The sequence below is a fragment of the Manihot esculenta genome, chromosome 3, assembly GCF_001659605.2.
Source record: "Manihot esculenta cultivar AM560-2 chromosome 3, M.esculenta_v8, whole genome shotgun sequence".
Classification (NCBI taxonomy): Eukaryota; Viridiplantae; Streptophyta; class Magnoliopsida; order Malpighiales; family Euphorbiaceae; genus Manihot; species Manihot esculenta.
Genome location: NC_035163.2, coordinates 33,002,054 through 33,026,901, shown reverse-complemented (window position 1 = coordinate 33,026,901; position 24,848 = coordinate 33,002,054). Strand labels below are relative to the sequence as shown.

Genomic DNA, 24,848 nt, shown 5'->3' with positions numbered 1-24,848 from the left:
CTAATTAATGTGCCTTCTAATTATAGAGAAACTAAATAGTTAGTTTTACTAAGCCACTAGAACTACATAGTAATTCTCCCTATTTAAAAGTTACTATTGTTCAATGCGTTTTTTAACAAGTAAGTTTTGTTTGTTAAAATGTACCTTTGAAGCTCTCTATTAGAGCTGGAGGTGTTGGGTTAACTTTAACGGCTGCTAGCACTGTTATCTTCGCTGAATTGTCTTGGACACCTGGTGACCTGATCCAAGCTGAAGATAGGGCTCACAGGATTGGCCAGGTAAAGTACTAGCAACTAGAAGTACGACATTCTAGAATCAGGAAAATATATTGAATAGCAGTTATCATATTGATGATTAATTTCTTTAAAGGGTGTGATTGGGTCCATTGGGATACTTCCTACAAGGATGAAAAGCCCTGAATTTAGCATGACTGGTTTTCTTTAGCTTAGTATTTTATTGCCAATAACAATTTTAGACTAGGATTTTCATTTATGTTGGTTGTCACCATGATTGTTTCACTGAGCTATCAGAAATGTTTGGAATATTCTTGAACACATTGAGCAGCTCTCTAAAGATGGTGTTTGTGAGCTTTGTGCCAAATGGTGGTATGAAATGGGTGGTAGCTTGCTCATGAATTGGCATCCATGTGGAGCACTTGCTTGTGGACCCCAAAAAAATGGGTGTGAAGGCATGTTATGTGTTTGTAACTTGTTAACGCATGGATGTGAGGTTTTGGGACAGTAGGTGTAGGTGAGGCCTTGGCATCATTGAATAGATAAATAATAAGATACATATTTGAATGATGTGAAAGCACTATATTTTATCCAAAACTAAATCAATCTCATTGGAAAGGGGATTTGATTTGCTCCCATGCTAAGGATTTGGATTAGGTTTTAATAAACGGTTGGTTCCATATCGAACTAAACCAAAATCGAAAAACCAAATTGTAATTTTAAGCAAAGTGAACAAAATGATTTACTGAACCAAACCAAATTTAACCAGTCTTTTAATCATTATCACATAAATTCATTAAAAACAATAAAAAAAAGAGCATAATCTCAAACACAAGAATAAAGGCATGTGATTATCTGAAGTGTAACAGCCCGGAAACCGAACTGCTACCGGCACTAGGATCCAGATCGACTTAAGGTCGCCGGGACCCGTAGTAAGCCTGCTATGAACTCTGTGTACCTGTGAAATCCCATACATGATCAAACATTTTCTGTAAAAAGGAACACTTTTCTCATACCAAGGCTTAACCTGTGCACATACTGTCACTGTACTACAAAACGCCAGCCAGAGCTCTCCTTTATGCTCAAGGCGGCTCAACTCATCTATGTTAAGCCTGGTTCTTCCATATATACAACACATATATGTAAACATAAACTGATCATGTGAAAAGAACAAGGGATTACAACTCTTATAGTCAAGCACCATTCTATACACTATACATAAACCTTATCTCTTTACATTTACATGTCCACACTAGCTATTACAATACTCTGTACTCTTCCTGTACCCTGTTGAGTTCTCTCTGACCTCTGACCCTGCACAACTGGAGTTAGGGGAGAGGGATGAGCTACTATAGCCCAGTGAGTAGAATAGTAATCAAATAACAGGTGATAAAACATGCTCTCATGGAATGCATCACATCACAAGTAATCACATCACCTCGGCCGGACGGATCAAAACTCCCTCTATCTCATCTGGGGTACCGGAGTACCATGTGCCTGGTCCCCGTAGGGCTGTTCCAGGTCTTTGTGCCTGGTCCCCGTAGGGCTGTTCCAGGTCTTTCCTCTGAGGGCTAATGAATCCTCACGAAGTCCGTGCCGTCTCACATAAGCAATGTACAAGGAGCCATGCCAAGTACAAGGATAAATGCAATGCGTCATATTCGTGTACACTAATGCACTCACCCTATAGCATATTCATGATGCATGAAGCATGATAAAAGATTCAGTTCTCATATTAAAACATTAAGTTAAGTTCCACTCACCTCTGGCTATCGCTGAACGGACTCTGCAGGTTCTGACACTGGACTCACTGTTGACTTCCCTGATTCCTCTGGTCCGTACCTACACAGGTGGACTCAAATGAGGGACCAAACTCACTCAAGAACATCTCTAAGAAACTCCCCAAAACCCCTCTAAACGATCCTAAAACCATCACATAAAACATGCAAAAGAAAGCTGGACAGGGCACTTTCGGCGGCAGGTTCGGCGGCCGAAACCCTACTCTAGAGACGAAACTCATGCATGTTCGGCGGCACCTTCGGCGGCCGAAGGTCTCGTCCAGAGACGAAACTCACACACTTTCGGCGGCCGAACTCCCTCTTTCGGCGGCCGAACTCCCTCTTTCGGCGGCCGAAAGTCTCTTTCTAAACCGTAAGCCTAGCTTTCGGGGGCAAGTTTTGGCAGCCGAAACTGCCTCCACAAGGGGTTCGGCGGCCGAACCTTCCTTCGGCGGCCGAACCTGGTTTTGCCCGAAGGGCAGAACCCTGCTCTGTTTCATGCAAACTTTGCCCAAAAACCTACAAACATGCATAGCAACTACTCCCAACTAGCACATACACATATATATGCACAAAGGGGTCTAAAACTACCCTAAAACCCCAAACAAACATAGCACATAACACTTAAACATGCTTGAACACCACAAATCACCAAAAACCTCACCTAAACCTAAACATGCATACTACCCATACAAACTTCATAAAACCTTTCAAAATCCTCAAAGAAGCTCAGGATCTTCACTTAACAAACATAGCACATAACACTTAAACATGCTTGAACACCACAAATCACCAAAAACCTCACCTAAACCTAAACATGCATACTACCCATACAAACTTCATAAAACCTTTCAAAATCCTCAAAGAAGCTCAGGATCTTCACTTACCTCTTAAACAACTTGAGGATGAAGGATCCTAACGTGGAGATATGAAGAAAAGCTCTTCCAAAGCTCCAAGCTTCAAAACTTGGTTCTTTTGCTCAAAACCTTCAAAAGTCACCAAAACTCGTGAAAGATTTGATGAAAATCATGGAAAACATGAAAGTCAACGTGGGAGAGGCTGGAACTCACCTCTGGCTGCAAGTGGAGGAGAAATAACCTCCTTCCACCGACCCTTGGCCCTTTTATAGGTGGCTGGCTAGACCACCTTCGGCAGCCGAACGTGAAGCCGAAACCATGCAATGTTCGGCGGCCGAAAGTGACCTTCGGCGGCCGAACCTTTGCATTTCTCCCTTGTTGCTTTTCTTTCAAAACTCAATTCTTTTAATACTTCAAAACATGAAAACAAGTGAAAATACCTTAGAAAACATATGTATTACCCTTCTCGAGGGTTCCGACACCCAAGATTCCACCGGACTACAGGAATGCCGACGCCGGACTCGAGCCGGGTATTACATGAAGATTTCACAATTCAGATTAAAAAATGATCTCATAATCCATATTAAACATGATCTTAAAATCAAGATTCAACAGCCTCACAATCCAGATTCAAAAGTCAACAAAATCTCAGTACCCATATTCAAAACTAAAAAAAATTTCACAATCCATATTCAACATAACCTCACTACCAAGATTCAATATAATCTCACAGCATGGTATTATTACCCATTTTCAAAACTCTGAAATTTTCACAATCATATTCAAAGACTTAAAAAAGAATAAGAGAATTGAAGAATCAAGCACTAAAGTAAACACCAAAATGAGTTGAAGGGAGGTTCATGTGCAAATTGTAAGTTGCGATGGAGGAGATTTGTGTACGATCTATTGGGGATGGCTTTGGTGATTTGTGATATCCAATGGATGAGATTAATGTGTTATTTGTCTAACTGATGAGGGTAGTTGAGTCACTGTTCTTGCGAGATTGAGGTGATGATGGGGAGCACCGAAGCAAACATCAAATTAGGGTAAGAGGAGAGAGAAAAGATTGACATGGCACAGTCATGAGGGAGGGTGGAATAGTGTCACTATAAAGTCGAGAGAGTAGCTTTCTCGCCATTATCGGCCTTCGAGTCAGGACCCTGGCCTTGAGAGAGAACAACTACTACTTGAGAATGAAGATGCATGACAGAAATAAACTCCATAGAGGATATTGGGACAAACTTAATAACTGCATAGGAAATATAAATATTGTAAATAGGTCAATTTAATTTTCCAATTAATTTCGGTTAATTAACCAAATTGAATCAAACTGAATTTCCTTAAATATCAAATGAAAACCGCTTTGACCAATGACCAATCACCAAACCGAATTGGTTCGATTCAATTTTTCGGTTATAATAAAAAAATGCTCACTCCTAAGTTGGATTATATCTAAATTTCCAGTATATGCTTGTTATTAATATTGGATTTTTTTTTTAAATTTACTTGGGAATTTTGGTGTTGCATGTATTTACTCCAGTGATTAAGAATCCAAGGTTTCAACAATCACTGCCATTATTACTTGTATTCTACTCAAATAGAACCCCAAAACTTGACACTGTTTGCAACACCAAGACGCTACTTAAGCAAGAGGCACTTCACCCCTCGTCATTACTTGGTGGTGCATCAACCTATTGAAGATTCATTAGAATGTCTGATCTTTAAAAGAATTCTCATCTTTAGATGTTGGAAAGAAACCTCTGCACCAAGTATACAGGCAAGCTTATATCATTTTGACTTGCTGTTTGCTAGGGTATCCTATTTGAGTAATTTTCTCAAATAGCTTCATATATAAAACTGAATTTCAAGTACTTGATGACCTGACTTTGGCTGAAAATTTTCCTACGACTATTATGTAACATCTTATCCCTGGGGTGTAAATGCATTCGGTTTAATCGAATTGAATGCCAACTAACTGTTTTTAACATCTATAATAACGGAATCGAATAGAAAAAAACGGAAACAAACATAACAAAAGCTAAAATATTTGGTTTGTTATACCAAATTGATAAAAAAAGTTATAATACATAAATTGCATTATTAATTAATAAAAAAAATTAATGGATGTTATAATTGTAATATATTTATAAAAATTCCTAAGCTTGAGCTAATTATATACGTTAATATGATTAACTTTCCTTAACACTCTTCCTCATATTGGAGTATAAATATTAATCATGCTCAAATTGTTATAAATGTAGTTAATCCTTGCTCCAGTTAGACCTTTTGTGAAAATATCTCCTAATTGATCTCCAAATTTAACATGGAGGAACAAGAAGCAAAGTGGAGTTGCTAGATTAAGTTTTGAAACTGAATATGGAGCTATGACTTTAGGTGTTTGTGAGCTTTTGTGGTTGCATAGATCATTAGAGGAATTGAAATCCTTAAGAAAGGACAAATTATCCTTGGTTTGTGACAATAAAGCTGTCATCAATATGGTTAAATCCCTGTATAGCATGACTGAAACAAGTACATAAAGATTGTTTGACACTTTACTATAGAAAAGCTAACAGGTGGTGTTTTGAGCTTAGTACATGTGACTTCAAATGAGCAGCTAGTTGCGTATTTACTAAAGGTCTTAGCAATAAAACCTATCATACCTTGGTTTGTAAGTTGAGCCTGTGTGATTTCTATACACCAACTTGAAGAGTTTTGGTGAAATTAATTAGGCAGATTTGTTGATATTGATTAGGCAGAAATTTAGTTCCTAATCGTAAAGGTTTTATTTGTTTCCTTTCTTCTAAATCTTCCTAGTTAGACATAATTGCTCTTGTATAAATAGAGATGCAAATGGCTTGTAATTCATATTAGAGAAATAATATTCTCAGATTCTCAAATTCTTCAACAGTAATGGAATTGACTTAAGGTTTTGGTCAGGATTTTGGGGTCTAGAGGGCAGGCTTAATAGGATTTTGGATGAGGAAAAAGAAGAATTAGGAGGCATAGTAGATCTACTGGGCATAGAAAAGGTTCTATTCAAGGGTTTAAACTTCTTGGTAACCAGCAATTGATTCTGTAGCCTAGCAATCTCAATTGCTTGAGTCAATGTGGTAGGTATAAACATCCTCACTACCAACTGTATTTCATCTTTTAACCCTTCAATAAACCCAGATGAGGAAAAAGCTTCCATTAATGCAGGCATCACACTTTCCATTCTAATTCTCAAGGCTTCAAATGAATCTTGGTATTCCTCCAAGGGATCTTCTTGTCTTAATTTCATAAATTCCTCTGCAATGACTTCCATTCCAGGATCTCCAAATCTTTCACGGATTCCTTTCTCATGTCCTTTCCAAGAATTTTTCCTCCCTCTATTCCAATACCGAACCAATCATCATGTTGTGTAGCAGAAATCTACTGTTCACTATAGTGAGAATATAGAAGAAAGAATAAAATAAGAAGAGAAATAAGCAGTGAAAAGACAGAGAGAAGGAAACGAATAAAATAATAAAATAAGAAGAGAAATAACCAATCATAACTGCTCTTGCCACTTCACTAATTAATTTCTAGCTAACTCTAGTAACTTCCATACTATGCTTTTTATTACAATGTCAACCCACAAGACCACCTCTTATTGTCCTTATCACAACGTTCTCCACTTCTTGAAATCATTCTTGTCCTCAAGAATGAATAATGGAAACTAGGAAACGGCAGTAAAATTGGTGCTCCATGTCTAGAAAATGACCATCAAATGCTGTAGAAAACGACTAGAAATAATGAAAATGTCGAGTTGAATATATTTTTTTGTTCTTTTCTGCATCATAGGATATGGATTTCTTTCTTTGCCTTTTTGCTATTTCCCATTCATCATTCTTGAAAATTTACAAGTCATGGAAATGGAATCTGATGGAGCCTTTAAGGAACTAACTTGCAGAAATAGGTATAACAGAGAAAATTGTGGTATTTCTGATAGCTGAAATACTCTAACTTCCCCCTTCTTGACAGATCACTCAAAGAATTCCCTCTCTCTGAAATTCCCTGCCCAGCATATGCTGAAGAAAATGAAAATACCGCACACCCATTCTCTCTCCTCTCCTATGATATATACTCATTACACTAATGATTGCTCCTTTTCTCTCCCTGCCATATGTCCTGTCCTTTCCCTTTATTTCCGCTGCTGTAACGACCTCCTATACTACTGGAATATCTCTGCGGTGCTTATGATCCCTTTTAATTTTCTTCTAGAATATACATTCATTTGTCCCAGCCCATCTGTGGCTACAGGACGACCCAATTGCAGACAATCTCTATCAATACTTCCTTCATTGACTTTGGCCTTGTCCTCAAGGTCATAATTTGGAAATTGATTCTGGAATTCTTCAAGTTCAACCCAAGTAGCTTCTTCTTCAGAAAATCCCTTCCATTGCACAAGGACTTGCTGTTTTGCCCCAGCCCCTTCCTTCAATTCCCAAAATTGGAGTATTGCGACAGGCTCGAAAGGTAGATTTTCATATTTGAAATCCTGTGGAATTTGGACTGATGCCAAGCTGTCTCCTATTGCTTTCTTGAGTAGAGAGACATGAAAAACAGGATGCACCCTAGCTCCTTCTGGTAGTTGTAGTTTATAAGCCACCTTCTCGATTTTTGCAATTATCTTGAATGGCCCATAGTAACGTGCTGGGAGTTTAGGAAACACCCCGGATTGCATAGAAACCTGCCTGTGGGGTCTGTATTTCAAATAAACCCACTCTCCAACTTCAAAGTTCACATCTCTCCTACGATTGTTAGCTGCCTTAACCATCTTCTGTTGAGCCCTTTTTAGATTGTACTGCAGCTGGCGTAAAATCTCATCTCTGTCTTTCAACTCTTGGGCTACTGCCCCACCTTTATTTCACCTGACAGAAATTTAACAATGGAAGGTGGTGGTCTCCCATACACCACCTCGAAAGGGGTTGAACCCGTAGAAGCATGGAAGTTGGTATTGAACCAGTATTCAGCCCAATGTAGGTACTTGCTCCACTGGCGTGGTTGCTCTGAAGAAAAGCAACGCAAATAGGTCTCTAGGCATCAGTTTAAGACCTCTGTCTACCCATCCGTTTCTGGATGGTAAGATGTGCTCATTTTCAATTGAGTTCCCTGCATACTGAACAGCTCCTGCCAGAAATTACTAAAAAATATGGGATCACGATCATTTACTATGGATTGGGGTATACCATGCAGCTTTACAACCTCCTTGGTAAACACCTCAGCAACCACTTTAGCTGAAAAGGGATGGCTCCGTTCATTTGGATTATCCATAAAGGGTAACATTTGGATCTCATCATCACTGGAGTCGCCACACCGACCCCTTGTCAGATCTGAGGTTTGTTTGCCGTTCGGGTGTTGGGTGGAGGTGTTTTATTTGGTACTGTTCATCGGCACTGTTCACATGTACCGTTCACGGTACTGTTCACCGGTACTGTTCTTCTGATCCTTTGCTATTTTGATTGTTTTGGGTTGGTTGTTCTGATGGCTGAAGTTAAAACCACTGTAACTGATGTGATTCTTGTGATGACTAAAATCACGGAACACAAATTAAATGGATCTAATTTTTTAGATTGGAGTAAGACTATCCGTATTTATTTATGAAGTATTGCAATGGATGATCATCTTACCAAGGATCCTCCAACTAATGAAACTCGTAGAGATTGGATGAGGGATGATGCTCGTTTATTTTTGCAGATTCGCAATTCTATTCATAGTGAGGTGATTAGTCTTATTAATCACTGTGAATTTGTTAAAGAATTAATGGAATATTTAGAATTTCTGTATCCTGGCAAAGGGAATATTTCTCGTATTTATGATGTGTGTAAGGCGTTTTACCGAGTCCAGAAACATGATAGAACTTTGACATCCTATTTTATGGATTTTAAAAGAGTTTATGAAGAACTTAATGTATTGATGCCCTTTAGTACAGATGTAAAAACTCAACAAGCTCAACGAGAGCAAATGGTTGTTATGAGCTTTCTTGCAGGTCTCCCTCCAGAGTTTGAGATAGCTAAATCTCATATTCTTTCTGACTCTGAAATATCATCGTTACATGTTGTGTTCACTAGGGTATTGCGTACAGAATCTCCAATTCCTTCACACCATGGTTTTAAATAACGGTCGTTACGTTACGTAACGACCGTTATGTAACGGGTTTTGGAGGGGCCGTTACCCGTTATCCCGTTATACAACGGCCCCTGTTGATTTGCAGGCGTAATGGCCGTTACGGCCATTGCGTAACGGTAACGATTGTTACCGACCGTTATATAATGGTAAGGGCCGTTATCAATAATTAAAATTTTTTTATATCCTTTATATTCTGCTCCCTATTCTCATTTTTTTTAGTTTCTACACTTTTCGGCAGCTTCAAAAACTATTTTTTAAGTTTTCTCTACCCTTTCTCTTTCAAATTTCAATCTTTCCTGCATATTTCTCGTATAAACTTAGATAATTATAAACTACTCTATTTCCAATCTTATTTCTTCTAAAGAGTTGGTTAAATTTTATCTATTTTAGTTTTTAATTGTTGTTTTTTTTCCTTTTTTTTGTAAATTTTTGTGGATTAAAGTGTTAGTTTTGAGTTAAAATTTTACTTTGAGCTATTAGTTTACTCGATCTATAAAGATTATATTGATTTTTCATATTTTAAACTATATGATGTTTAACTGAAGTTAAATAATCTATATTTTATATATTTATGTTTATTATGCATTTGTATACATTGTTCTGAATTAAATCTAATCAATATCATTTTATTTATGAACTTTGCAAATTTTTTAAAAAAATTTGCATAGCGCCAGGCCGTTACCGTTACGTTATGGCCGTTACAGGTCTGTTTCCGTTATCCGTGACCACGACTGCGAACGTGGCCACGACCGCGATTTAAAACCATGCTTCACACCCCACTAGTACCCTTGTTAGCCGCAATGACAGTGGCAGACAGAATAATAGTGGTGAGCAAAGGGGAGGTTTTAATGCTGGTAAAAGATCTCAGCGTTCTGGGGAAACAGGTTCTACTTCTGACTCAGGAGGAATCATTTGTTATTACTGCCGCGAACCAGGACATACTAAGAAGACATGTCAAAAACTACAGAATAAGAATCAGCACATACAAATTGCGCATATGGCAGTTGAGGCCCCTTCAGATCAGGGGATTTTGATATCTGAAGATGAGTATGCACAATTCACCCAATACCAGGCATCTCTGAAATCCTCTAATTCCTCCTCTATCACTGCAATTGCCGAGTCAGGTAACTCTACTGCATGTCTTGTGTCTTCATCTTCCAAATGGGTTATTGATTCTGGTGCTACTGATCATATGTCAAGTAATTCTACCCTTTTGTCCAATCTTGAGTCTCATGCATCGACTTCTTATGTTACTCTTGCTGATGGTACTAAATCTTTTGTCATGGGTTCTGGTCGTGTCAACTTAACCCCTTCCCTTTCTGTATCCTCTGTGTTATGTCTCTCTAAATTCGCATTTAATTTGCTTTCTGTTAGTAAACTCACTCGTGCATTGAATTGTTGTGTCTCATTCTTTCCTGATCACTGTATTTTTCAGGATCTTTCGACGAAGCAGATTATTGGTAGAGGGTGCGAGTCAGAGGGTCTCTACGTCTTGGATCAGCAACTACCTAGATCACTTGCATGTTCCACGCGTTTAACACTTTTTGATGTTCATTGTCGTTTGGGGCATCCTTCTCTCTCAGCTATGAAGAAGTTATATCCACAGTTTCATTCTTTGTCTGTTTTAGATTGTGAGTCTTGTCAATTTGCCAAACATCATCGATTGTCTTCAGTATCTCGAGTCAATAAACGGGCTTCATCCCCCTTTGAGTTAGTACATTCAGATGTTTGGAGTCCTTGTCCTACTGTGTCTAAGTCTGGCTTTAAGTAGTTTGTTACTTTTGTTGATGACTTCTCTCGTACTACTTGGTTATTTTTAATGAAGAGTCGTTCAGAATTATTTTCTATCTTTTGTGCGTTTTATGCTGAAATCCAAACCCAATTCAATGTTCCCATTCGTATATTGCAAAGTGATAATGCTAAAGAGTATCTCTCTGGGGAATTTCAATCTTATTTGTTACAAAAAGGGATTCTTCATCAGTCCTCTTGTGTTGACACTCCTTCACAAAATGGAGTTGCCGAAAGAAAAAATTGACATCTTCTTGAAGTAGCCAGAGCCCTCTTATTACAAATGAAAGTACCTAAATGTTTTTGGACTGAGGCTGTATCCACTGCTTGTTTTTTGATTAATCGCATGCCTTCCTCCATCCTTCATGGTGATATCCCTTATAATATTTTGTTTCCCACTAAATCTTTGTTTCCTATTGAGCCACGTATCTTTGGGTGTACTTGTTTTGTTTGTGATGTTCGTCCACAGGTTACTAAATTGGATCCCAAATCACTCAAATGTGTCTTCCTTGGCTACTCTCGATGTCAAAAAGGATATCGTTGTTTTTCTCCTGATCTGAATCGGTACCTTGTGTCTGCAGATGTAACATTCTTTGAGTCCACTCCGTTTTTTCCGCCATCCTCTGTTTATAACACCCCAGGTGAAGAAGATGACCTTTTGTTATACACTGTTCGCTCTCTATCTCCTCAGACTACTCCTACACCTTTCGCTCATGTGCCAGGTCACCCTCCCATCTTTCATGTGTATTCCAGACGCTTAGAGGACTCTGACTGCGCTCCGCTACCCGCTTCTTCATCGATAGATCCTGCTCCCACTGATCCTTCACTGTCTGATTTGGATTTACCCATTGTTCTTCGCAAAGGTAAACGTACTTGCACTTATCCTATTTCAGCTTGTGTCTCTTATGATCAATTATCCTCTTTTTCTCGTTGTTTTGCCACTGCTTTAGATTCTATTTCAGTTCCCAAAATTATTATTGAGGCTTTGTCCCATCCTGGTTGGCGTGCTGCAATAAAAGAGGAAATGATGGCCCTTAACACTAATGGTACTTGGGAGTTGATGTCCTTGCCCCCAGGAAAGCAGGCTATTGGGTGCAAATGGGTGTTTGCAGTAAAAGTAAATTCTGATGGATCTGTTGCTCGCCTCAAGACCCGTTTAGTGGCCAAAGGTTATGCACAAACTTATGGAGTTGACTATTCTGATACATTTTCCCCAGTTGCTAAGCTCGCATCTGTTCAATTGTTTATTTCCTTGGCAGCTACACATGATTGGCCTTTGCATCAACTAGATGTTAAAAATGTTTTTCTTCATGGTGATCTTCAGGAGGAGGTTTATATTGAGCAACCACCTAGTTTTGTTGCTCAGGGGGAGTCAAGCAAGGTTTGTAGACTTCGAAAATTTCTTTATGGCTTGAAACAGAGTCCTTGGGCATGGTTTGACAGGTTTAGTGAGGTGATCCAACAGTTTAGAATGAAAATGAGTAAGTGTGATCACTCGGTGTTTTATAGAAATTTTGATAGTGGAGTAATTCTGCTTGTAGTATATGTGGATGATATCGTTATCACAGAAAGTGATATTGCTGGCATCACATCCCTAAAAGAATTTCTTAAAACACAGTTTCATATAAAGGATTTGGGTTCATTGAAATATTTCTTGGGAATCGAAGTTATGTGGTGTAAGAAAGGCATCTTCTTGTCTCAAAGAAAATATATTCTTGATTTGTTAGCAGAAATAGGAAAATTGGGTGTTAAGCTTTGTAGTGCCCCAATGACCCCTAACCTTCAACTTACCACAGACAGTGAGCCATTTGCAGATCTTGAAAGGAATAGAAAATTAGTTGGCAAGTTGAATTATTGGACGGTGACTCGTCCTGATATTGCATATTCAGTGAGTGTGGTAAGTCAATTTATGTCATCTCCTACTGTTGCCCAATGGGATGCTTTGGGACAGATTCTTTGTTACCTTAAAGGGGCCCCAGGGCGAGGGCTATTCTATGGCAACTATGGGCACTCAAATATTGAATGCTTTTCTGATGCTGATTGGGCAGGCTCGAAGGTTGACAGGAGGTCAACTACTGGGTATTGTGTTTTTGTGGGAGCTAACTTGGTCTCATGGAAAAGTAAAAAGCAAAATATGGTCTCCCGTTCTAGTGCTGAATTTGAATATCGAGCCATGGCACAAGCCGTTTGTGAAGTCTTGTGGGTACGTCAACTATTAGAAGAAGTTGGGTTCACAAATTCGGTGTTTGCTAAGTTGTGGTGTGATAATCAAGTAGCTATCCACATTGCCTCCAATCCAGTATTTCACGAGAGGACTAAACACATCGAGATTGATTGTCATTTTGTTCGTGAAAAGGTCCAACAAAAGATAATATCAACAGGACATATCCGATCTGGAGAACAATTAGGAGATATTTTTACTAAAGCTCTAAATGGAACTCGAGTTGATTATATATGTAACAAGTTGGGCATGATTAACATTTATGTTCCAACTTGAGGGGGAGTGTTATAGGTTATAGGAAGTAAATATGTTAATATAGGAAGTAAATATTGGTAGATGGGTTAGTTACTTAATCTTAGAGATTGCATAATCATAGGCTTGATTTTCCTTCCTGTTTAGATACCATCTCTCATGTATAAATAGGTTGTAATCTCTATTGTGATATACAACAAATATTATCTTTCTACAAAATCTATGGAGATGTCTTCCCAAATTGTCGTAGGAATGGGTAGCGGTTGGAGTAATCCGGCTAGATTAGTAGCTTGATATTTATTTCGTTGACACACCTCGCACCCTTTAACAAAATTCTGCACCGTCTTCATCATACCCTTCCAGTAAACATTTCCCGCCAGCCTCCTATAAGTTCTATAAGCCCCAGAGTGTCCTCCAACCACAGTAGAATGAAATTCCTTCAGCAGAATTGGAATAAGGGACGATATAGTAGGAATTACCAACTTTCCATGAAAGAACAACTTGTTCTGAATCAGCTGGTAGTGAGGGTGAGAATTTGGGTCTTATGCCAAGTCCATCAATATTTTCTGCAACTCTTTATCCATCCACACCTCTGAATTTAATCTATCCAAATCCAGCCAGACTGGCATTGTAAGAATCTGACACTCCATTTCTTCTTCTCTTCGGGATAATGCATCTGCTGTCTTGTTGATTGCTCCTGGTTTATAAACAATGATGAATTCATATCTCAATAACTTAGCTAACCACTGCTGTTGAGCTGGGGTGGTAATGGGTTGATCCAAGAGGTGCCTCAAGCTGCATTGATCCGTATGAACAGTGAACTTTCTCCCAATCAAGTACGGTCTCCAGTGTCTTATTGCCAATACTAGAGCCATTAATTCTTTCTCATAAGTTGACTTAATCAAATTTTGCTCTGACAAGGCTTTGCTGTAGAATGCAATTGGCTTGTGGTTTTGCATCAACACAGCCCCGAGCCCCTTGCCGGATGCATCACACTCCAACACAAATGTTTTTTGAAAATTTGGCATTGATAACACTGGAGCAGTGGTTATAGCTGCTTTCAACTGTTCAGAAGCGCCATGAGTTTGCTGATTCCAGGAGAATTTCTCCGCTGTTTGCTTCTTAAGCAGTTGAGTCAAAGGTCTTGCTATTTCTCCATAATTCTTAATAAATCGTCTATAGTATCCGGTCAATCCTAGAAACCCCCTCACTCCTTTAATATTTCTTAGTGTCGGCCAATTCAAAACACTGGAGCTCTTGACTGGATCCATTGCTATTCTCTTGGAGGAAATTATATGGCCCAGATATTCAACTTGCAACCTTCCCAAGAAAGATTTCTTATTTGCCACGAATTGGTTCTCCCATAGGATCTGTAAAACCTTTGTCAAGTGTTGTACATGTTCTTCCCAACTTCTGTTGTAAATTAATATGTCGTCAAAAAAAACCAGAATACAACGTCGGAGCAAGGGCCTAAATACTTCATTCATGGTGGCTTGAAACTTGGCTGGGGCGTTTGTTAAACCGAATGGCATTACCAAGAATTCGTAATGCCTGGTGTGAGTTCGAAAAGCAGTCTTTGGCACATCACTTTCCTTCACTCTAATCTGATAGTAGCCCGAGCGCAGATCTATCTTCGAAAAATACTTTGCTCTATGTAATTCATCTAACATCTCTTGAATCACTGGAATCGGGTACTTATCAGGCACTGTGGCTTTGTTAAGTGCTCTGTAGTCCATGCAAAATCTCCAACTACCATCTTTCTTTTTCACCAGTAGGACAGGACTCAAAAAGGGACTGCAGCTTGGCCTGATAATTCCTGCACTCAACATTTCTGCCACCATCTTTTCGATTTCATCTTTCTGCCAGTGACTGTACCGGTACGGTTTCACACTAATGGGGGCTGAACCCGGGTGGAGCGGAATTGCGTGGTCAATGGCTCTTCTAGGAGGGAGCCCTGTTGCTTCGGTGAAAGTGCTCAATTAGGGATTGTAATTGTTCCTTTTGCTCTGTACTTAGTTCTGATTCTATCCTGTGGAATAGCTCCCCTTTCTCAGAAGCCCAGATCACCACATAAAACTCTACTTCTGTTAACTTCTGTAATACTGATATTCAAATTATGGCCCTTGTTAATGACGAATCTCCTTGAAGCTTTACCCAAGTGCCCTGGTGCAAAAATTCCATAGTCATTCGACGCCAATTTACTTCCACATTCCCCAACTTCTCCAACCATGCAACTCCCAATATCATATCAACTCCACCCAGTGGAAACACAGCAATCTTCCTGGATTTCAAAACTACCCATCGAAATCTGCAATTTCGAACACAAACCTTAAGTTTCTGTTCTGCCATCTCCGAATCGGACTCCAAAAGTAGTGGTGGGAGTGATAGGTAGTTGTAATAGGGTTGCCACTCTATCAGCTACAAAATTGTGGCTCGCCCCACTGTCGATCATGATAACTAGAGGTTGCCCTTTAACTGCCGTGAATCTTCATGGTACGAGCCCCAAAAATGCCTCCTACAGAATACAATGGTAGCTCTAGTTGGGCCAGATGCCCCTCCACTTCTATCGCATCTCTCATTTGTTCTTCAACATCCCCTTCTGGTTCAGCTTCGTCTTCCCCTACAATGAGAGCTCGCAGCGTCTTGTTTGGGCATTCATGCATGGGGTGATATGGTTGACGACAATGATAGCACAATCCCTTTGCTCTCAATTCAACGAATTGTTGATGTGAATATTGCCTGGTACCCCGATTCTTCATAAATCCCCCCGTCGATCCCTTTTCCTGTGATTGGGACAAAGTCAAACGTTGGGTTTTATGGACTGTTAGGGCTCGATCGGGTGGCTTGGGCTCTTTAGATGGACTTGGTTTTGACTGGGCCTTATAGGGGTTTAACTCAGCAGCTCGTGAAAACCCCATAGGTGTAATTATCCCCAACCCATGCGTTTTACTGCGCGTGACCCTATTTTCTCCGGCAATTCCCTTCCATTCTCTCTTCTCCGATGTTTGCAAGAGTTCCCTCTCAATCTCTCTTGCTAACTTCATAATTTTGAACAAATCTGTGGTTTCATAGGATCGAATTCGGACCCTTATTTCCGATTTCAAGCCATTTAGGAAATATCCCAAATAGTGTTGGTCTGTGATTCTCGGTACTTGTGACACGCAAGTTAGGAATTCATTGGAGAAACTTTCCACGGTTCCATCCTGTTTGACTACTGCCAATCTTTCATAAGGGCTTGCATAATCATCTCCCCCATATCTCTGTAGTAGCTCCAGTGATAACCTCTCCCATGACATGGTCGGCGTTCGTTGTTTAACCCATCTCATCCAATGCAGCGCCGGCCTTTCCATGCATACCAAGGCCAAAGCCACTTTCTGCTCATCGGTTGTACGATGTACCGAGAAATATTGGTCAGCCCGTGAAAGCCATCCCACCGGGTCGCTACCATCAAAGTTTGAGAGTTCTATTTTTTTTACTATTAACTGCGATTCATCGGACATCATCGTGTGCAAAGGAGTGGTCATTATGGATGACGATGCTGAACCTCTATTGGCAATACCCTCGTGAGTACTTAGAGGGCCCGGAGTCCCACTGTCAGCTTCCTTTCCCTTTATGAGATTAGTCAAGTTTGCCAACATTATTTCAATCCCATCTAACTTTTCCTGTTGTTGCCTATGCCGTAAAAGCTCTAAGGCTACCTGCTTATCCTGCTGTTCCCTTTCTAGATTAAACTTGCGCAAATTTTCTTCCAATGCTGCAACGTTCCTCTCTATCGCTTCTACCCGTGAATCCATCCTCGTGTTTGGCATCCGGCAAGTCGGACCAATTGATAGAGCCTTTAAGGAACTAACTTGCAGATATAGGTATAACAGAGAAAATTGTGGTATTTTTGATAGCTGAAACACTCTAACATCCTAGTCTTCTCAAATTGCAGAAAATCGTCCCCAGTCTTTCTTCTTTGTCTTCTTTATCATGTGAGTCATGTCAACTTGGGAAACAAACTCGGGCTGCATTTCCCAAGCGAGTCAATAACAGGGCCACTTCGATGTTTGATATTGTTCATTCAGATATTTGGGGTCCAAGTCGTGTCAGTACAACTTTGGAATTTCAGTATTTTGTTACTTTTATTGATGATTATTCTCGTTGCACTTGGTTGTTTTTAATGAAGAATCGATCTTAATTATTCTTCATTTTTCAAAAATTTTGTGCTAAGATACATAATCAATTTGGTGTTCGCATTAAGGTTTTGCGTAGTGATAATGCACGAGAATGTCTTTCCTCCTCTTTTTCTCATTTCTTGTCTACTCAGGGTATTACTCACCAGACTTTTTGTGCCCATACTCCTCAACAAAATGGTGTTGCCGAGCGCAAAAATCGGCATTTGATTGAAACCGCCCGCACCTTATACATCATAATGTTCCGCTGCGTTTTTGGAGAGAGGCGGTCCTTACTGCCTGCTATTTGATCAACCGTATGCCTTCCTCTGTTTTGCAACATCAGAGTCCTCATTCAGTTCTCTTTCCTAACTAGACTTCCAACCAGTTGTCACTACGAGTTTTTGGATGTATATGTTTTGTTCATGATCATACCCCGGATAAAGACAAACTCCAGCCCAAATCAGTTAAATGCGTCTTTCTTGGCTATTCTCGGCTTCAAAAAGGTTACAAATGCTATGATCCCACTATTAACAGATATATTGTCTCTGCAGATGTCACTTTTTTTGAAACCTCCCCTTACTTTTCTTCTAGTCCAACGCATAAAACCTTTGTTCCTAGCGTTTTGCCTGTACCTACACCTCTTATATCTCCTTGGCCTCATGTCAGTCCACCCCTTCAGGTCTACACCCGTCGGCCCCACCTATCTGCTACTAACACTGATACTTCTCTCCCTGATGCAGGTACTTCTAGTGACTCACCTCCAGTTCCATCTTCACCTCCTTCAGTCATGCCTTCAGTAGCAACAGCTACTCTTCCTCTTGCTCTCTGAAAAGGTATTCGCTCTTCTCGCAATCCTCATCCCATTTATAATTTTGTGAGTTATCATCGTTTGTCTCCTTCCTATTATACTTTTGTTTTCACCATGTCTGCTGTTTCTATACCCAAGACAGTTAGAGAAGCATTGGATCATCCTAGTTGGTGTAATGCAATGGTTGAGGAGATGACTGCTCTTCATAATAATGGAACTTGGGAACTGGTCCCTTCACCACCTGGCAAGTCTACTGTTGGTTGTCGATGGGTTTACACATTTAAGGTGGGACCTGATGGCAAAATTGATCGCCTTAAAGCTCGCCTTGTAGCTAAAGGTTACACTCAGATTTATGGGCTTGATTACAGTGATACTTTCTCTCTAGTAGCCAAAATAGTTTTTGTTCGTCTCCTTATCTCCCCGGCTGCAATTAATCATTGGGTCTTTCATCAACTGGACATTAAAAATGCCTTTCTTCATGGAGAACTCGCCGAAGAAGTCTATATGGAGCAACCTCCGGGGTTTGTTGCTTAGGGAGAGTCAGGCTTAGTATGTCGTCTTCAACGCTTATTGTATGGTCTAAAACAGTCTCCAAGAGCATGGTTCGGGCGATTCAGCAATGTAGTTCAACAGTTTGGAATGTCTCGAAGTGATTCTGATCATTCCGTGTTTTTTCGACATAATGGCAATAGATGCATCTACTTGGTGGTCTATGTTGATGATATTGTCATTATAGGAAATGATCATGATGGAATCTCTCAGCTTAAGCAACATTTATTCAGTCATTTCCAAACTAAAGACCTTGAAAAATTGAAGTATTTCTTAGGGATTGAAGTGGCACAGTCTAAAACAGGTATCGCAATTTCTCAACGACACTATGCTTTGGACATATTGGAAGAAACAGGCATGTTAGACTGTAGACATGTGGATACTCCCATGGATCCAAATGTCAAATTGGTTCCTAAACAGGGGGAACCACTTAAAGACCCTGCTAGATACAGAAGATTGGTCGGCAAGTTCAATTATCTCACTATCACTCGACCAGATATTTCCTTTGCTATAAGTGTAGTTAGTCAATTTTTTCTAAATCCATACAATAGTCACTAGGATGCAGTCACTCGCATTCTTAGATATGTCAAAGGAGCTCCAGGACAAGGACTACTCTATGACGACAAGGGTCACTCACAAATTGTTGGCTATTCTGATGCAGACTGGGCAGGTTCTCCTTCAGATGGACGATCTACTTCAGGATATTGTATTATGATTGGAGGGAATCTTATATCCTGGAAAAGTAAAAAACAGAGTGTGGTAGCAAGATCAAGTGTAGAAGCAGAATATCGAGCTATGGCTTTAGCGACATGTGAACTTATTTGGTTGAAGCAACTCCTTCAGGAATTGAAATATAGCGATACTGGTCAAATGAAGTTGATATGTGATAATCAAGCTGCCCTCCATATTGCATCAAATCCAGTTTTTCATGAGAGGACGAAGCATATAGAGGTGGATTGCCACTTTATTAGGCAAAAGATTGAGTCCAGATGCATTTCTACTAGCTTTGTCAACTCAAATGATCAACTAGCTGATGTGTTCACAAAATCACTTCGAGGATCACGAATAGAGTATATTTGTAACAAGCTTGGAGCATATGATATGTACGCTCCAGCCTGAGGGGGAGTATATTTGTAACACTGTTAAATTTGGGCAAGGCCTAATTCACTCCAAAAGCTAGCTCAAGGGGGGAGTGCCTATGGCCCATATAAGGGGCACATTACCCCTTTCCACAACCGATGTGGGATTCAACACACCCCCTCACGCTTAGAATTTTTACTAGTGCGTGGCACATTTATGGGGCGCCCAACATCGGATGGGGAGGCTCTAATACCATGTTAAATTTGGGCCAGGCCTAACTCACCCCAAAAGCTAGCTCAAGGGGGAGGAGTGCCTATGGCTCATATAAGGGGCACATTACCCCTTTCCACAACCGATATGGGATTCAACATAGTTAGGCCTGGCCCAAATTTAACATGGTATCAGAGCTTCCCCATCCGATGTTGGGCGCCCCATAAATGTGCCACGCACCAGTAAAAAATTCTGGGCGTGAGGGGGTGTGTTGAATCCCACATCGGTTGTGGAAAGGGGTAATGTGCCCCTTATATGAGCCATAGGCACTCCTCCCACTTGAGCTAGCTTTTGGGGTGAGTTAGGCCTGGCCCAAATTTAACATGGTATCAGAGCCTCCCTATCCGATATTGGGCGCCCCATAAATGTGCCACGCACCAGTAAAAATTCTGGGCGTGAGGGGGTGTGTTGAATCCCACATCGGTTGTGGAAAGGGGTAATGGGCCATAGGCACTCCTCCCTCTTGAGCTAGCTTTTAGGGTGAGTTAGGCCTGGCCCAAATTTAATATGGTATCAGAGCCTCCCCATCCGATGTTGGGCGCCTCATAAATGTGCCACGCACCAGTAAAAAATTATGGGCGTGAGGGGGTGTGTTGAATCTCACATCGGTTGTGGAAAGGGGTAATGTGCCCCTTATATGAGCCATAGGCACTCCTCCCCCTTGAGCTAGCTTTTGGGGTGAGTTAGGCCTGGCCTAAATTTAACATGGTATCAGAGCCTCCCCATTCGATGTTGGGTGCCTCATAAATATGCCACGACCAGTAGGAATTCTGGGCGTGAGGGGGTGTGTTGAATCCCACATCGTTGTGAAAAGGGGTAATGTGCCCCTTATATGGGCCATAGGCAATCCTCCTCCTTGAGCTAGCTTTTGGGGTGAGTTAGGCCTGACCCAAATTTAACAAGCCCTAAATAACAATGCAATAATAATTTGAAGAATAGAATTTGCATAAATATTGAAGAATAAAATATGAACAATTGAGTTTAGAATTCTCAATTCATGTAGAAAATGAAATTTTACTCTAACTTCAACTGATAAAGTATTTAGCCACTCATGACTTTTGAAAGAAAATATAAAAGAGAAAAGAAGAGAAGAAGCAGATTCGGTGCTGGAGAAGAGATGGTGTTTTGCGACTGTCTTCAATGTTCTGTTTATATAAGCGTTTAAACCTAGTAGAGTTCTTTTTGAAATAGAAATTCTTCTTTGCTTTGAATTAGGAATATTTTCTTTAATATATTTCTTGCAAGAATAGAACTCCTTGATTTGAGGAGGATTTGCCATACTAAAAGAGGAGAAATCGTGTGGGTCCCACAATTTTTAATGAGAAGACTTGGACTTCTTATTTTCAAATTTAAAATTTTTTCCGCTATTATCAGGTTCTGTGCAATCTGTCGCTTTGCCCAGTTGGTTTGGTCAAATCGCTTGGGCAAATCACTATCTAAAAAAATGTTATATAGGACAGTTCAAGGTTTGTGTGCAATTCCCGACTTCTGTGCAGTACAATGGAAGGTTTGCCCAAATCAACTGGTCAAGTTAATTTTCGCACTTTTAAGCTGCTTTTCATCAAATCTTCTTTATGCTTTTCTGCAAAACATGATCAAAATTACAAAATTAACTAGAAAAATAATTAATTAAGTGCTAAAAATAGTATAAAAAATGTGTCGAAATTAAGTTCGATCAATTCCCTCTCTAGTTACAATAGCTGTTGCTTATACAGCTTTAGATCATTCAATAACTCTTCCCCCACTCCACTAATTCCTTTCTAACTCTACTAACTTCCATACTATTTTTATTGCAATGTCAACCCCCAAGACTGTTTCTTATCATAACACATCAGCCTTATCCATTAAGAATAAACTTGCAGTTCCTACTCTTTGATCAGGGAACCTTGCAGAACTCAAAGTATCTTACTCGTTTGATCAAAAGGCACCTTGTAGAACTCAAGTTATTATACACACTTTCTAAGCCAAGCCCTAGGTTCTTTACCATCAAAGGTAACTAAAAGAGAAAATATAGAAGAAAGAGAAGGATTTAGAGATAATATCGGGTAGAATAGAGATAGAAATAGATAGAACAAGGATAGAAGAGATTAGGAGAGTATATTAGAGAGAAGATGTTATTTCTTGACAGATCTTAAATACAACACAAGGAATCATCTCTTAGTTGTACAGCAGACTCAGTAACTGTCATCCAACAGAATCAGCTACTAGTTTAGTAGCTTTACAACAAACTGGCTCAACTACTAACTGAATCTTTTCCTTCCAGACCAATGCCACCTCATCAATCCGCATATCCCCTACAATCAACAGCTTCCTTCTTATTCATTCTCCTGTTATAAATAACATAGATATCCTCTTATCAAAATAATTTAATTTCCTCAGTTTAGTTCGGTTATTCAGTTATAACCAAATAATGCATGTCACTACTTATTTATTTGAGTGTTCCTATATGATCCCAATTTAAGGGATAACTGATTTAGAAAGATTCTTGTTTTAACTTTCCTGTAGAATTAAATCCTCATTTGTTTGGGTTCTTTTATGAGCAAATAGCTTTACCCAACATATTAACATGGATGTTCTTTCCTTTTAGGTTTCTTCGGTAAATATTTATTACCTGCTAGCAAATGACACTGTTGATGACATTATATGGTACGTCACTTTGGCTTTTAATATCTTTGGCTGCATGGGACCTGAGTCCTGAAATGAGTTCTTTGGAGAAGCCTGTGAGCTATGTTTATGATGTTTGATGATGACAATGACCTCAAGCAATTAGTAACTTGGACCTGTTATTTCCTACAGGGATGTTGTTCAGAGCAAGTTGGAAAATTTGGGACAGGTAAGTCCTTTTTCTTCTGAGAATTAGAGATGTAATGGTTGACAATATTTAGAGGTGGTGTAGGGTCTCAGGGTATGGATGTTTCGTTTAATAGGTAATTTAAGGTCTGCAAGTAACAACATTGTCATATTTCTGCTAAAAATTTCTGTCGGTATTAGGTCGCTAGGCTTGTTTTGGAGGCCATTTAATGGTGGAAAACAAAGGATTGTCTCTCTCAAATGAAATATGTACCATGTTGAGAAGTGTAGTTATTGTGGTGTGATTTGGGACTACAAGAAAATTAGCTGAGGGATTTGTAATCCAATTCATGTCCTAATAAGATATGATAAATTGATAAAATAACTTTGATTTAAAGAAAATAAACCTAAAACCGATAGATTGCAGAAATACCTTTACATTGCTGTACTTCTGGCAAATGCAGCTCTACTCTATTAAAACATACATAACTCATGAAAAAAAAGGACTTAAAATAAGTACTGCTGAAATACCTTTAATGCGGGGCACTTGCATGGTGAGTGCACGTGTAGTGCGTAGTGTTTTAAATAATTATTAAAAAAATTATTTAAAAATTTAACTTTTAAAATTTTTTGCCATGTACTAGTAATTAATTTTAAATATTTTTAAAATAATTATTTAATTTTAGTTACAAAAATATTACAATATATTCTTTGTTAAAAAAGAGTTATTATTTTCTTATTTAAAACAATTGGAAAACATAATTTTTATTATAAAGGAAAACAATTGAAAGAATGTTAAGATTATTTTCCAAATCTTAGTTAAATATTGGAAAACTGAAAAAATGGTTTTACCGTTCTTTATTTACAATTGGCACATATGAATACAAAACTTTTCTCTTTTATTTTTGTTAGAAAACTTTTCCAGAAAACTACCCATGTTTTCTATAAGTGAACAGGCCTATGCGGAGCAATTAGCCTTGAATTTTATAGAAGATTTGGATCGGGCTTAACTTATGTTGCCGACGTTTATTAGAAGTCCACAATAACTTTTCGGAAAGGGAATTCAAGATGGATGACTTTTAAAAGTGTGACGAGGGCCGTAGACTTGTCATAAAGTTCAAGCTCCAAATTCTATCATTTAGAGGGTCAATTTTGCATTTAAATTATTTTTTTGGATTTTTTTTATAAATTTCCGTATTAGAGTTTTTGTTATTATAAATAACCCTTTTTTTGGCTGTTGGAAATTTTAGCTTCTAACATTTATTTTCTGAATTTCGTCTTAATCAAAAGTTATTGGTTAAAACTCATGACGGAGTCTAAACAGTCCTATTTCAGTTGGTATCAGAGCGAAGTTTATCCATAGCTGACAATCAAGAGGCGTGACTCGTTGCAATTGAAGCATCCTTAGCAGAATTAAGAGAGATGATTGGGCAGCTAGCCCTACAACGGGGTAACCAACCCGCCGCAGTTGAAACGCCCACAACTAGCTCTAAATTCCGTGGTCGCAAATCTCCAATAGGATTATCATGAAGGTTACAAGATAAAGATAGACTTTCAAAAGGTTACTAGATTTGTTAGTGGAGGTTGATCGGTTTTCGAAGCTATGAATGTGAAAAAGGATCGAAAGATTCTGATTGTGACTTATAAATTAAAGGGTGGTGTAGCAACATGGTAGAATTCTGTTCAAAACGAACGCTATCGCAGGAGATTTGAACCTATACGAAACTGATTGTTGATGAAATAGATGATTGAATAGCGGTTCTTGTCTAGTGATCAGGCCCAAGTTTTGCATAACCGGTATCATGGTTGTATTCAAGGGAGTCGAAGGGTGAATGAATATAAAGAAGAATTTTTGAGGTTACAGGCAAGGTGTGATAACTGTGAGTATGAGGTTCAGCAGGTTGCTCATTATCAG

General features: G+C 39.2%; 1 protein-coding gene across 5 annotated transcripts in view; it reads left to right on the top strand.

The window, feature by feature from the left end:
- The window catches only part of LOC110611365 (SWI/SNF-related matrix-associated actin-dependent regulator of chromatin subfamily A-like protein 1), a 39,056-nt gene that overhangs the window by 8,287 nt on the left and 5,921 nt on the right, over positions 1-24,848 (top strand). For 2 of the 5 annotated variants that reach the window (XM_021751650.2, XM_021751645.2), the window contains 3 exons: positions 153-278; positions 22,731-22,789; positions 22,940-22,976. In XM_021751650.2, the coding sequence (XP_021607342.1) occupies positions 153-278; positions 22,731-22,789; positions 22,940-22,976 (222 nt within the window). Of the gene's footprint in view, positions 1-152; positions 279-18,176; positions 18,270-22,730; positions 22,790-22,939; positions 22,977-24,848 lie in introns of all 5 variants that reach the window. The other 3 variants (XR_006350270.1, XM_021751652.2, XM_021751651.2) reach the window with 3 other exon arrangements.